General features: G+C 39.8%; 1 protein-coding gene and 1 pseudogene across 1 annotated transcript in view; one reads left to right on the top strand and one right to left on the bottom strand.

The window, feature by feature from the left end:
* Nucleotides 1-1,823: 1,823 nt before the first annotated feature.
* On the bottom strand, nt 1,824-5,763 carry LOC139633127 (SH2 domain-containing protein 7-like; annotated as a pseudogene).
* Nucleotides 5,764-8,845: 3,082 nt separating this feature from the next.
* tbc1d2b (TBC1 domain family, member 2B) overlaps nt 8,846-12,406 on the top strand; it is a 15,049-nt gene continuing 11,488 nt past the window's right edge. The window contains exons 1-2 of the mRNA XM_071498572.1: nt 8,846-9,296; nt 10,189-10,339. Of these exons, the coding sequence (XP_071354673.1) occupies nt 8,955-9,296; nt 10,189-10,339 (493 nt within the window). The 5' untranslated portion in view covers nt 8,846-8,954. The remainder of the gene's footprint in view (nt 9,297-10,188; nt 10,340-12,406) is intronic.

Raw genomic sequence — 12,406 nt, 5'->3', positions numbered from 1 at the left:
AGATATTACTAACTTCCTTATTAAGGTTTGTTGTTAAAATATAGTGATACATACCTAAAAATGTCCTAATCAGTTTAAAACTGTACTATAGTATGTTATAAACAATTTATTAAGTGTATACATATTACTTATAAATTGTTTATATTGCTTATGCAAAATTGATTGATTATAAATGTTAAATTCAAAGTATTACCAATAGGGAAAAGGCATTTCTTTTTTACTGTGCAATCTCTTCAGTTATTGTAATTCTCACTTCCACTAATACTGTTGCAGACATAAAATGAAGATGTGATTCTTCTTAACCAGAGTTTCTCTTATTTTGCACAGGTGTAGAGACCCACTGATAAACAATCAGGCAGTTATGACATTTTGTTTATCTCTTATAAGACGTAACACACATTATCTTGTTTTCCAATGACATTTTATTATCTGGATTGTTGTGTAAGAAATGTAAAAAATATTGTGAATAGTCTATAATTATATCTATATCTACCATAGCAAGCATTCAAGAACACAGAACGCCAATAGGCGATTGAAGTATTAGCTTACAGTTGTTTTACTGTGCCCACTGCAGCTATAATTGGAAGTTAAAAGAGCGGCAAATGATAGAAGATAATGACATTTCAACATCTTTGACTCACTTCCCCATTGCTGTTGTACAAAGACATTTGAAATCTGTATGCAAATAAAGTTTCCTGTCAGTGAAGTTAGTGCTGATGGCAGCAGCCTGTATTCAAAACACTTTTTTATAGATCTAGAGTAAATACAGTTCAAAAGAGGGTTTTGTTGAATTTCCACTGTATTTATACTATTTTTCCTGTATCAACATGACCTAATCATGTTTTACTGGGATGTTTTTTTTTAAAGGAACTGATAAAAATGTGGTACAAGGCAGGAGTTCTGATAAACTTTGAAAGCAGTTCTTGGAAGTGCAGTGGAGTGGAACTATCTCTTATTTATTGGTTATTTTGTATCTTGAAAACATAATCTACATACACTAACCTGTGCAGCAACTAAAGCTTCACATTTTCTATCCCTATTTTCTTTTATCATGAGGAAATGTATTTTTGCTGTTGTGTTACTTATCATCTTGTCAACTGCAATGTCTCATTTTATAAAAAATGTGTGAAAAAATGTGAAAATAATATATACAGCTGTTTGTACCTGCATCGAGGATTAAAAAAAAACATCTCTAGCAACCCTTGACATATCATCTACAGTATTTTACTATAATATAGTATACATTCTCACAGCACAGCATATTAAATACACTCAGGTTTGTCCCTGCCAGTGAGTATCATTTCCCTCACCATAAACTGCCACATGAACAGCATATTTTTTCCTCTTTACAGTCACTAAGTTTCATTGCAGCATTTGAAACTTGCCCACGTTTACAGTTGTGCTGAACTTCATCACGCTTTTTCTTTCAAGTTAGATTGAAATAATCATTCCTACATCCCAGTGCACCCGGCCCTGAATCAGCAGCTAGAATACTAATGAAATGAGGGTCATTAGCAGGCGGTGATAAACTGTAGATTTTGTCTGCCTGAGCGTTTCTTTACATCTGACCGGCAGATACTGCCATCTACATCTAACCACACGGTTTCTGTTGAACACAAACACACAGGCTGCATATGTTTGCTTGAAACTGTCTCTCAAATAAGTTCGAGTCTCTCATTTATGGATTTGCGTTTAATGATATAAATTATTTTGTGTAATTTCAATATACAGTTTGTGTTTTATTTAGCACCTTGGCTTACATGTGGAAAACAAAATGTAAATACATCATATTTTTTAAATAAATACATTAAAAAGCAAAAACACAGAATATGACATTTGAATATCTCTGAACATGTAAGCCTATGTTGGATATATAGCAGAGGTTGTCACAGAGTGTATATTAGTAGTACACAGTAGTGTCAGATTAAAATTCGTAAACATTTCCTTCAGTAGCTGGTAAATTAACCTCTTCACCATTTCCTCTTGACCTCAGGAAAGAGCCATTTCCATTTGTCATTCTGCAGGAAGTAAATAAGTTTATTATTAAATAAATCTTATATATTAAATAAATAATATATATATGAACATTAAGTAAAGTTTTTTGGAGAATGAAAGCATTTTGAATACATTACTAACCTTTAACACCTTGGGTCTGACATCCTCCAGAGGCTCGTAAGTGTTGCTGTAGGGTTTCGGACGAGCTTCGTCCTCGTGCCCAGGAATCAGCTCGTAGGTGTTGTCTTGAGCGAAGCGGCTAAAGAGGGCTTCATTGGGGACCTCAGCGTACACTGAATTACTACGCTGCTCTGATGCCAGTGAGCCGGTCTCAGACGATGCAGTTGGTGGGCTGCCAGGCCTGCCAGCCAGGTGATAGACAGCGCTGTGACTCATGTTGTCCAGAATGCTCGGTGTGCTGCTGCACAAGTCTGTCTTCTCTGACCGGGGGACACAGCTGGCGACTTGTCTGATGGGCTTAGGGGAAAGTCTCGGTGGTGTGTGTGGGGGGTGTGCGCTCAGCCTGTAATAGTGTTCCCCATCAGAGCTGTTGTCTAGCAGTGGTAGAGACTTTCTCTTGCTGGTCTCCCGCAGGCTGAGCTCAGAGTAAACAGAGTCTGGTCCTGATGGAGGACTACACCGAATGATGCTCTGATCCTGTGCAGTGGATCTCTCAGCCCTCCCTGGATTATCTCCAGCTCCCTTGAGGTTGTGTTGGGTTCTTGGTATTTCCCTGGGTGATTGCTTCCTGAGCTGAGCATACAAAACCCTGTCCTGGTCATGCAGGTCATGCAGGGGGGCACTGTCAAAGTGTCTGTTCCTGTGAGGCAAAGGTGGCACTTCCTGTTTGACATAACAAGACATATCATTAGAAACCTGCTTGGAGATATTAATTCAGAAACTATTTCAGTTTAAAACTTTACTTAGATTAACTGTCTGAAATGTATGAACTGTGCTCACCTCTAGTGTCCTGTTGCTCTTTGGTGGACGTGTCCGTGGCTGCTCCGAGGACAAGTCAGTCTGTTGCTTTCGTGCGTTCTTAACAGCTCTGACAGTAGCCACAGGTTTCTCCTTAGGGCTGATCTGGATGGTATCATACAGCTCTTCATTCATTACCTGCATGAATAAAAAAAAACAGAACACAAGTCAGACCTCTATTCTTGATCAGTGTTACTTATACAGACGGTGACTTAAAATGGAGTTTGGTCTCACCTCAAAACATGAAGATGTCAGATACTCTCCAAACGGCTCAATGGGACTTGTCTTGTAGTATTCTATTAGGTCAGGTACTGTGTTGTGTCCCTCGCTGTCGCCACAGACTACAAACTGTCCTTTTTCACTTTGGTTTATCACAAAGTGTCGACACCGATCCCTGCCTCTGCATGCAAAAAAAATTGTTAAACCCTGACTCTCCACACGCACTCCACATTCTCATTGGTCCTATGTCATAGCTACAAAGCGATCTAGTTTCGAGTAGAAAAATCCAAAAATTAATACATATTTTTTCAACAAATAAGAAGGAAACATGGATTCCATTGGCTAAAAAAATGATAACAATTTGAATTTGGTAAAAATGACTGAAATAAGATCTGTGGTTAAGACACGCTGAAGACAGTATGATGTTTCATTCTGTGTAAGACTGCATGAACCACTGAAACGTCCTGTCTGTGACTTCTGGAGCTTGAATGTTGACTGCCATTATAACCAACCAATGAATAACTTAGAGGCCGTCTTAAAAATATAACTACAACAGTTTGACACAAATCATGGGCTCTTTACGATACTGATAATTGAAGATTATGATCAGTGAACAGCTCTACAACAGCTTGTTTAGACTAAACCAGTACTCACTTATAGGACAGTATGTACCCGATGGCCTTATCGCTGAGACGGATCAGGAAACTACCCAGTTCCTTGTCTCTGAGTATTTCTTCAGCATCCCTGTAAATTGATCAAGAAGAGTTTTAAAACACAAACTTCAATCTTTTTTTTTTTTTTTTACACATTTTACTCATTTAGCAAACTTTAAAGGAATGGAGACAAAGATATATATTTTTTTCTTTCTCTTTGAAAAAGACGGATCACGTAATTCCCCTGGGATATTACACTGTATCAGGGGAAAATCCATTTGATTACATGTCCTTTCCATAAACCTGTCAGTACCAAAACTTAGGTTCTCACGTAACTGTCCCTGCTCTTCATGTAGGTGTGTGTGTCTGCTAGAGGAAAGGGCAGTAGGTGAGAGTGGGCGTGTTAGCGAGTGGCCACTTTCCATTAGAGAAAAAGTTTCTTGTATCTCCAGCTAGCAGTAAATTCTTGTGTCAAACAAGCTCCTTTACACTTGATTACACTGAACGTGAGAAGACACGAAATGTCTGCTTTAAAATATCACTGCATCTGATGTACACTCTGGCTTATACTTCGGTGAACGCCCGCTTAAATTGATAACCTACAGTATATACACATATTTTCTTTATTTTATCACATTGTGACAAATAAAATAAACAAAACAGCTCCTTCATTAAAAATCAGGAAGTTCTCATTAAGAATAAGGCATTGCAGCACTTCAGAGAATGTGATATCCCACTTTTTTACAGACAAAGCACACTAATACTGAGCGTGAAAGTTAATTCTTAATACTTCACACTGTTTCCTCAATGAATGCTTACTTTCTGGTGATGAAGCCCAGGAACCAAGTTGGGAAGAAGCCATTGTGGACGATGAGTGGCACTTGAGTCTCTATGAACCACTTCGATGCCAGATCCCTGAGTCTCCCTTCGGTTATTTCAGCATGAGAATCCCTGTGCGGTTCTCTCTGCTCCATCCTCGCTCGGTCCTAATCAGAGCCGCACAGACATCCAGTGAAGACTACCAGCATTTGTTTTCCCAACATATGCAGTGAGGCAGTACTTTAACTAATTTGCTTATTTTCCAGGAGGTGTCAACCAGGGACTAAAAGCAGCTCAATGGTCTCACCAGCAGGAAAAACCTGGCTACTCTAGTATCTGTTACTCATATGTGCACCTTTAGTTACATTTTTAAACATATACTGTACAACATTTATTAACCATTTAATCACATTATATAATGATTTAATTGAATAACAATTTAATTTAACAAAATCTATTCCGAATCCACAACGTCCAAAGTCCATTCTGAATTTAAAAAGAACACTGTTGTCTCTTTTCATTTATTTACATTGACCTCCTCTGCTGTAATCTCACATGTTAGGCAAACTGTACTTTGCATCGAGATATGTGATTAATAAGTTAGCTATTAAAAGAGATGGATGAAACCAATACTGCAAGCTCTGGAAATAATTCTTACCTTGAAGCAAAACTGCAGACAGTTCCTAAAGGATGGTGATTTAGGATGTTTCTGAGTCTTTGTCCTTGACCCTGAAAAGATCTTTTCAGATCTGGGTTTCTGTTGTCCGTACAGCGTGCACCGATTCCTTTCAACCCCTAGTAAAAGAATAAAAATTGACTGATTCTTTCTTGTTTAAGCATAAAAGCTCAGACCTTGTTATGATGAAGTTTAAGATGGAGTACATACCTTTCCTTGAGATTAACAGTGTGTGGTGTGAACCTGGTGTCATTTCAGCAAACATTAAAATGCTCCTCTCAACTTCTCATCAGTCTGTAATCTCCAGCCAAGGGTGTTCTGAAGGAGTAGAAGCCTACATGGGAGATATAGACAGATGACATTTAGAATTACACACTTTTTTCCACCGGCTTGGAAAGCAGTGGTGCTTGACAACGGCACAGCAGAGTTCATACGTCTCATTTGCATGAAAAGACGGCTGAGGGCTGCTGAGCAAAACAAGAGCTTCCTGAAGAGAAACGGAAAGTAAGCTGTACAGAAACTGTGGTTTGTGTGCACACGAGCACATTGGTTTGCAAGAAAAGAAGTTTTACCCACAGATTGTCTGATTACTGTAGTAATGGGAGCTAAGTTGCGTCAGTAGTTGATTGTTTGTATTTTCTGACCTGGGTTTTCAATAAATTATGATCATAGCGGATGAGGCAGAGGCAAATACATGAAAGGATGGAAATATCCATGAAGACTTGCAGAGATTTCAGAGGGCATAAACAAAGCCCTAATACAATCTGATGTTTCCCAGACTTGGTTCTGAGTTTGTCATAAATAATGGCAAAGTCATACCCCCCATTGCTGAGAAGGCTGTCATGAAACCTCCATAAGTTTCAGCTCCGTGGTGAGCAGTAGGAACTCCCTGTGGGGGAGAGACAATAACCAGAAACAGTCTGTGTCATACTGAGCGGGATGAGACTGGATCTCAGCGATCTCCAATGTTAACGTTGCCCTGGCTTTGATCTCTGAGGACACACAACTGCTGCTGTCTATATTCAACTGGCATAAAAGTCTAAAACTGGGATCAGTGTGGTTCTGAACTTGTTTACAATTATAAATTAAAATTTGAGTTTCAGGCTCATTATCCATCTACCTAGCCAACCCAGTAAATGCATACAGTACAATATGTTCCATGTATGACTAAGTATTGATACAGTACCATGACCTAGAATTTCAACATCATCTTAACGGTACAGTCTGTCTTTGTGAGTCATTATGTGCTCCTCTGGGGGCGTGGACAGGTTTGGGGCCAAATGTTACATCGGATTCCATGTTTATAAAAACTCCATTAGATTATGTGTATAGTAGGACTGTGGTACTGTATGTATAAGGAATTGTTAATAGTGCGTGAACAACATGTAAATATCTTTTTTCCGCAGTAGCTGTGAGGCAAACTGATATAAGAGAAGAAGCAGATTTCAGTTATCAGACGGTTAGAGGGCAAAAGGTTCTTTAAGATCTTTTTTCAGTCTTGTGGCGCCACATGAGGGGGATGTGGGCCTTTAAAAGGTCACAAGTCAGTTGACGCCTGTAAAATGTCATTACAACAGAACCACATCACCTTTACTTACACTTTCCTTTAACCCAAGGGTTAAAACCAGCATCCTCACAAACAACTTCATTAGGTAAATCTTGCAAAAATAATCGTCCAACTTCAATCAAAATGCGTTACGTTGTTATTACAGTTATCACAGGTGGTTTGGCGGCTCTATTGTACTGCAGTTATTATTAATATATATATATTTTTTAAAAAAGCTCCAACATCTAGTTTAATAATAGGTGCACTTCCAAGCGTAAGACCATCCAACTGCTGTTGACTCGCTGGGACCCACATACATCATGTTATAACATGTTCAGATTTGCAACCATCAATCAGCCTGAAGCATCTTGGACAGCTTGTTCATGTCTGGAGTCTGTTATAGCCTTTTGTTCTGTGGTCTTAGTGTTAATGTATGAGTCACTCTGTGAATAACATATAGTTAAGCATGTCGACGTCAAAGATTATACATCAGAGCTAAAACAGCTGTTATAATGTAGATCCTGCAAAGAGTAGAAAGAGTGGAGTTTCATTCACTTAAATGCTGTGCATACTGAGAGTCATTTTAGGTATGAAGATTTTTTGGGGCATTTTTGCTTTTATTGGATAGATTGACAGTATATGTACAGTACAAACAGGAACCATGCAACAGAGCAGGTATATTGTGGTTATATGGTATGTGCCCTAACCACCAGAACACCGAGTAGGCCTATGATATTTTTTACGTCATTTCATTTATGGGTTATGTCATGAATTGAGCCTTGATCACATTCAATGTGCAATAAGACAACAAATTATAATTGATGCTGTTTGTTGAACGTTGAATTGAAAATGTGAACTCTTGAAAAACAGCTCCGTTTCAGCCCAACGCCATGATAGGTAAATTCCCTCAGCCTGCAGAAGACTTCAACTTGTTTGTGAGCATGTAAATGCCATAATGTGGAGATATGATGATTGTAACCTGCCTGGCAGGATTGCCAAAGGCAAAGCAGGCAACTGCCCTTAGGCCTCTGAGCCTCGGGGGCCATAGAAGCACCAAATTCATTACAAGTCAGTCGGTTTTGGTATTTTGATTAGTTGCAATTAGCATCACTGGGGTACAATGTCAACCAGGGTGAGTCCTGCATTATTGCCTTCCCTTGTTAGTTTATATTCTGCTCACACACTGCATATTCCTAAATAATGCTGTATTCAATCAAATGGCAATAAACCAAGTAACACACAGAAAACCTGGGGCCGGTACTTGTATTATTTTAGTACAGCACAACTGGTTGCCAGTGATGGGATGTTACTAATTAGTTACATGTCACCTTTTGCTACTTTATACTTTTAGCCCACTACTTTTCAGGGTCAAATATTTTACTATTTACCAACACATTTATTTCACATATATAACTACAAGATTATGTCAACAAGCTACAACATTAAAGTTAACATAACATGATAATTCATCAGCAATAATAATTGAATATTATCATAATACAACACTGACAGGATCCATTCTGTCAAACCAGTAATTTTACTGTTGATACTCCAGGTACATTTTGCTCATTATACTTCTGTAGTTTTACAATAACTGGTAGTAATTGTATGACAGATTATAAACACACTGTGACACTATAAGGCCCAATAAGATGAATCCATCTGTATCTCTGTAACAAAATGTAAAATTGAATTGCAAGTTTTCATCTTGCAATGGTTTGTTTTCCGGTGTAGGCTTTGTTACTGACTTAAAGCATCTCAGTATCTCACCATCTCAGCAGGACTGATGCGCCTCTGTCCCTCAAAGCTGGAGTGTGAATCCTCACCGCCGCTCGCCTTGTCAAACACCACCACCCAGCGGTGCTCCTGCCTCACACACACACACACACACACACACACACACACACACACACACACACACACACACGCACACACACACACACAAGCGCGTCATCTTAAAAACAAACTACATCTCCCGTCCTCCCTTGTCCATGAGGCAGGCAGTCATGCGGATGGAAACAGCAGTGGGCATCCGCTGCGCTGCACGAAGAAGAAACTTCGAGGGAAGATGCACGAAGAGGAGGATGGCAGCGAAGCAAACCCCTGCACGGCTTCGCGGATCGTGGCCACCAAGTCTGTGGATGTGGCCGAGGTCGAGGGCTCGAAGGAGCAGCCCTCCAAGCTGCGCGGCTACTTGAACAAACTGTCCGGCAAGGGGCCTCTGAGAGGGTACAAGCCGAGGTGGTTCGTGTATGATCCGAGGAAATGTTACTTGTATTACTTCAAGACTCCCCAAGACGCCTTGCCACTCGGACACATCGACATAAGCGATGCGTGTTTCTGCTACGATGTGGAGGGGGAAGAGGGTCAGTTTGAGATTCGCACAGCGGGGAATCAGTTCCTCCTTAAGGTATAAACTTTCCAGCGTGTGTGTGTGAGTGTGTGACTGAATCTGTTTTGCTGTCATTTGTCGCTTCCTTTTCTCATTGTGGAACAGGCAGACACACCCATTCCAAATTCACAGATTGACCCTAATCCTTTTCTTCCTGTCACACACACATGAGATGTGATTTGACAATGGGCAATCACCTTTGGAGAAAAGCTGGTTTTTAAAAAAAATAAAAATAAAAAAAAAATAAATAATCACCTTAGCATGTGGGTCATGTTTTCCAGGCAAGAGCTTCATCAGCACGTTATTCAGCTGAAACACACTCTCAGCCCGCTGTTCACAATCAGAGATCTTTTTAGACTTGAATGATTTAAATGCACATGAGCTCATCCGACTTCATGGCACCTCAGCTCTGTGAAGGGTCACCACTTGTCATGTGATGGTCTTCTTTGTTGTCATATGACTGTGACGGGTCCAGTACCAAAACAGGTGCCTCTGGTTTCACTCAGCCTGGCTGCCTGCTAAAAGTCCTCACAGTTTTCCAGCAGATGGTGAGAATGGTTAATGCCGAACAGCTTGCATGGCCTGAGGCTGGAACTGAGACTGAAACCAGCGTCTGTGCACATTCACATGACCTACCTTAATAGTAACCTGCTATTTAAAATGGTTTTAGACTTGTTTCATATGCTTTATTTGACTCCTCAGCTGTTATCATGTTTACAGCCAAAGTGTAATTCCATTCAAATTGATGTTTGAGTCATCATTTAACCTTTGCTCTCCTCTGATATGACTTGTATCACCACTTACCATGCTTACAATAGCACACTGAGACTTTGCAAAGTTCTTATTTTTATCCATACAAGTTAGTATCCTTGCTTATGTGGGTTTGTTTTGTGTGTGCTTGTATTTCCAGGCCCCCAGCAGGCAGGTGATGCATTACTGGCTCCAGGAGTTGCAGCAGAAACGTTGGGAGTACAGCAACACACGAGGCTCCGGCCAGAGAGACAGCTGGAGCTCCCCGACCCTGGCCCACCCTCCTACTGGCCTTGTAGGCAAAGACAATGGTAGGCAGGTACACACACACACACACACACACACACACACACACACACACGCATATACAGACAGCGTGAATGTACAACGTGGACACTCATTTTCTCTGCTCTGTTTTGTCATCCAGGCACCAGCTGAAAGTAAACACCTGTATCTGACACAGTAATGTTGACATAAGTGCTGCAGACACAGGTCTCGCTATTTTGTTGCCAGGTTCCCAGGTTTCTACACAAAGAGTATGTAGGAGTGGTTGTGATAAGAACTGATTAAACGAGAAATCAACGAAGAGCAAAGGAAATGGGTTCACGTCTACTTTATCTAGTGTGTGTTTTTATTTCAATGCTCTCGCTTTTTTTTAACATTCAATGTGACAGATTAAATGTGGCCCATCAGTATTTGCAATACAGTATATTTATACAGTGTAAGATTACTAACCTATCACTTCCATCGTCTTACATCTTGCATCTTACTTCCATCATCTTCTACTCACTCACGAACCACCTGGTACATCATGTCTGGTCATGTGTGTGTGTGTGTGTGTGTGTGTGTGTGTGTACACACCACAGTTTGGTTTTGTCCTGTTCTCCTCCATGGGAAACTGTTTGCTGGAAAGTTGCTAGTATTGGTTTCTGGTTATGATGTTTTTGTTAACTGTTCACATTCTGGGTGTTGACCCTTGACCCTTATGAAGTCAGACAGGCCAGTTGACTGGAAGAAATGTTGACCCAAAGTTATTTCTTGGATATGAGGCTGTTTTGAGCCCATAGTTTCTGTCAATTTCACCAAAGACCTCACACATGTCACTTATTAGAATTACAGTATAATTATTTTCTCTGTGTGTATAATCCGTAATGAATTTTAAATGTAACTATTTACAACAGATATTTCTTTACTTTGAATTAGTCTCAGTTGTCATGAAAAAGAAAAGGTGCCAAGCACCCACATTAGCCAGTAACAGACTAACAGCGGAGATTCAGAGAAATGCAAGTAGCACACAAACACTGACACTGAAAGGTTAATATTATACTAAGGCAAGACATTGAAATCAAGAAATAGCCTCTTTGTTTTCCTGTCTTTAACATGGCCTGACTTATTTGGACTGTTATTGCTCAGTGAACTGTGAATGCCACTTCCTTCTCCTGTCATTATATGCACAACTTAGGTTTTTCTTTAAGTGTATCTAGCTTCAAAAGGCACTGATAAACCCATGATATCAGAATCAATATAGACATATTCAGTCAAAAAATATTATAATACTTGATTCTGTCAACATCAGCTCACCTCTTACAAGACCATTGTGATGTCACATCACCAAACCTACAAAAAGTAGCAGTTCCTAAAAGTAAATTTAAGGCATAAGCGGTATAAAATACTGATTATATTTACTTTTTTCCATATCTGTCTATCTTAGTCTTAGTAGTTCTTGAACTTTTGTCAGCGAGCGATGATGAAATGTGTGGGTGCAGGAAAGACCACTGAAATGTTACCAAAGTAATGTCTACTGAACTGGAATTTTCCCTTTAGCTGTGAAGAGGCAATGAAATGTTTCAAGCAGCTATTTTTGAATGGCTAGTAGAAGATTAACATGATTGTTTCTTTTTTTTAACAGTAGTAATAACTACTCTTTGCAAAGACACAGAGACACAGAATATGCAGACAAACTGTTACATGTAGGACCACTGACAAATTTGTTCTATTAATTAACCCTGGCACAGGTTTTGAGACGATAAAAGGGTTTGTTCCCTTGTCGAATATGACGACTCAAAGAGCAAGCGCCGATGGGTGCCAGTGGAGCTGCTCGGCCCCTTTAGAAAATGTTCCCACACTTTCTGTTTTCAGTTCATTTCATACAAAGGGGAAATTTTATATTTAGCACTCTGGGCTTAGAAATGCTGCCTAGTGTATATTCTGATGGTTAGAGTGCTGCCCACAGGCATCCTTCTTGCTGTAAATAGCATTCTGGGTAACTCCAAATATTGCTTCACTTTATTTTGGAAACCATCCAGGGTCACTACAGTCTCATTTCCTCTACAAACAATAGATGTAACCAAGGCCCTATGAAAGAAAGAGTAGTGGTG

The sequence above is a fragment of the Trachinotus anak genome, unplaced genomic scaffold, assembly GCF_046630095.1.
Source record: "Trachinotus anak isolate AG129_WGS33_773 ecotype Australia unplaced genomic scaffold, CSIRO_AGI_Tana_v1 ptg000002l, whole genome shotgun sequence".
In the NCBI taxonomy this organism is placed as follows: domain Eukaryota; kingdom Metazoa; phylum Chordata; class Actinopteri; order Carangiformes; family Carangidae; genus Trachinotus; species Trachinotus anak.
Note: the sequence above shows the minus strand (reverse complement) of the source record. Positions and strands in the feature narration are given on the sequence as shown.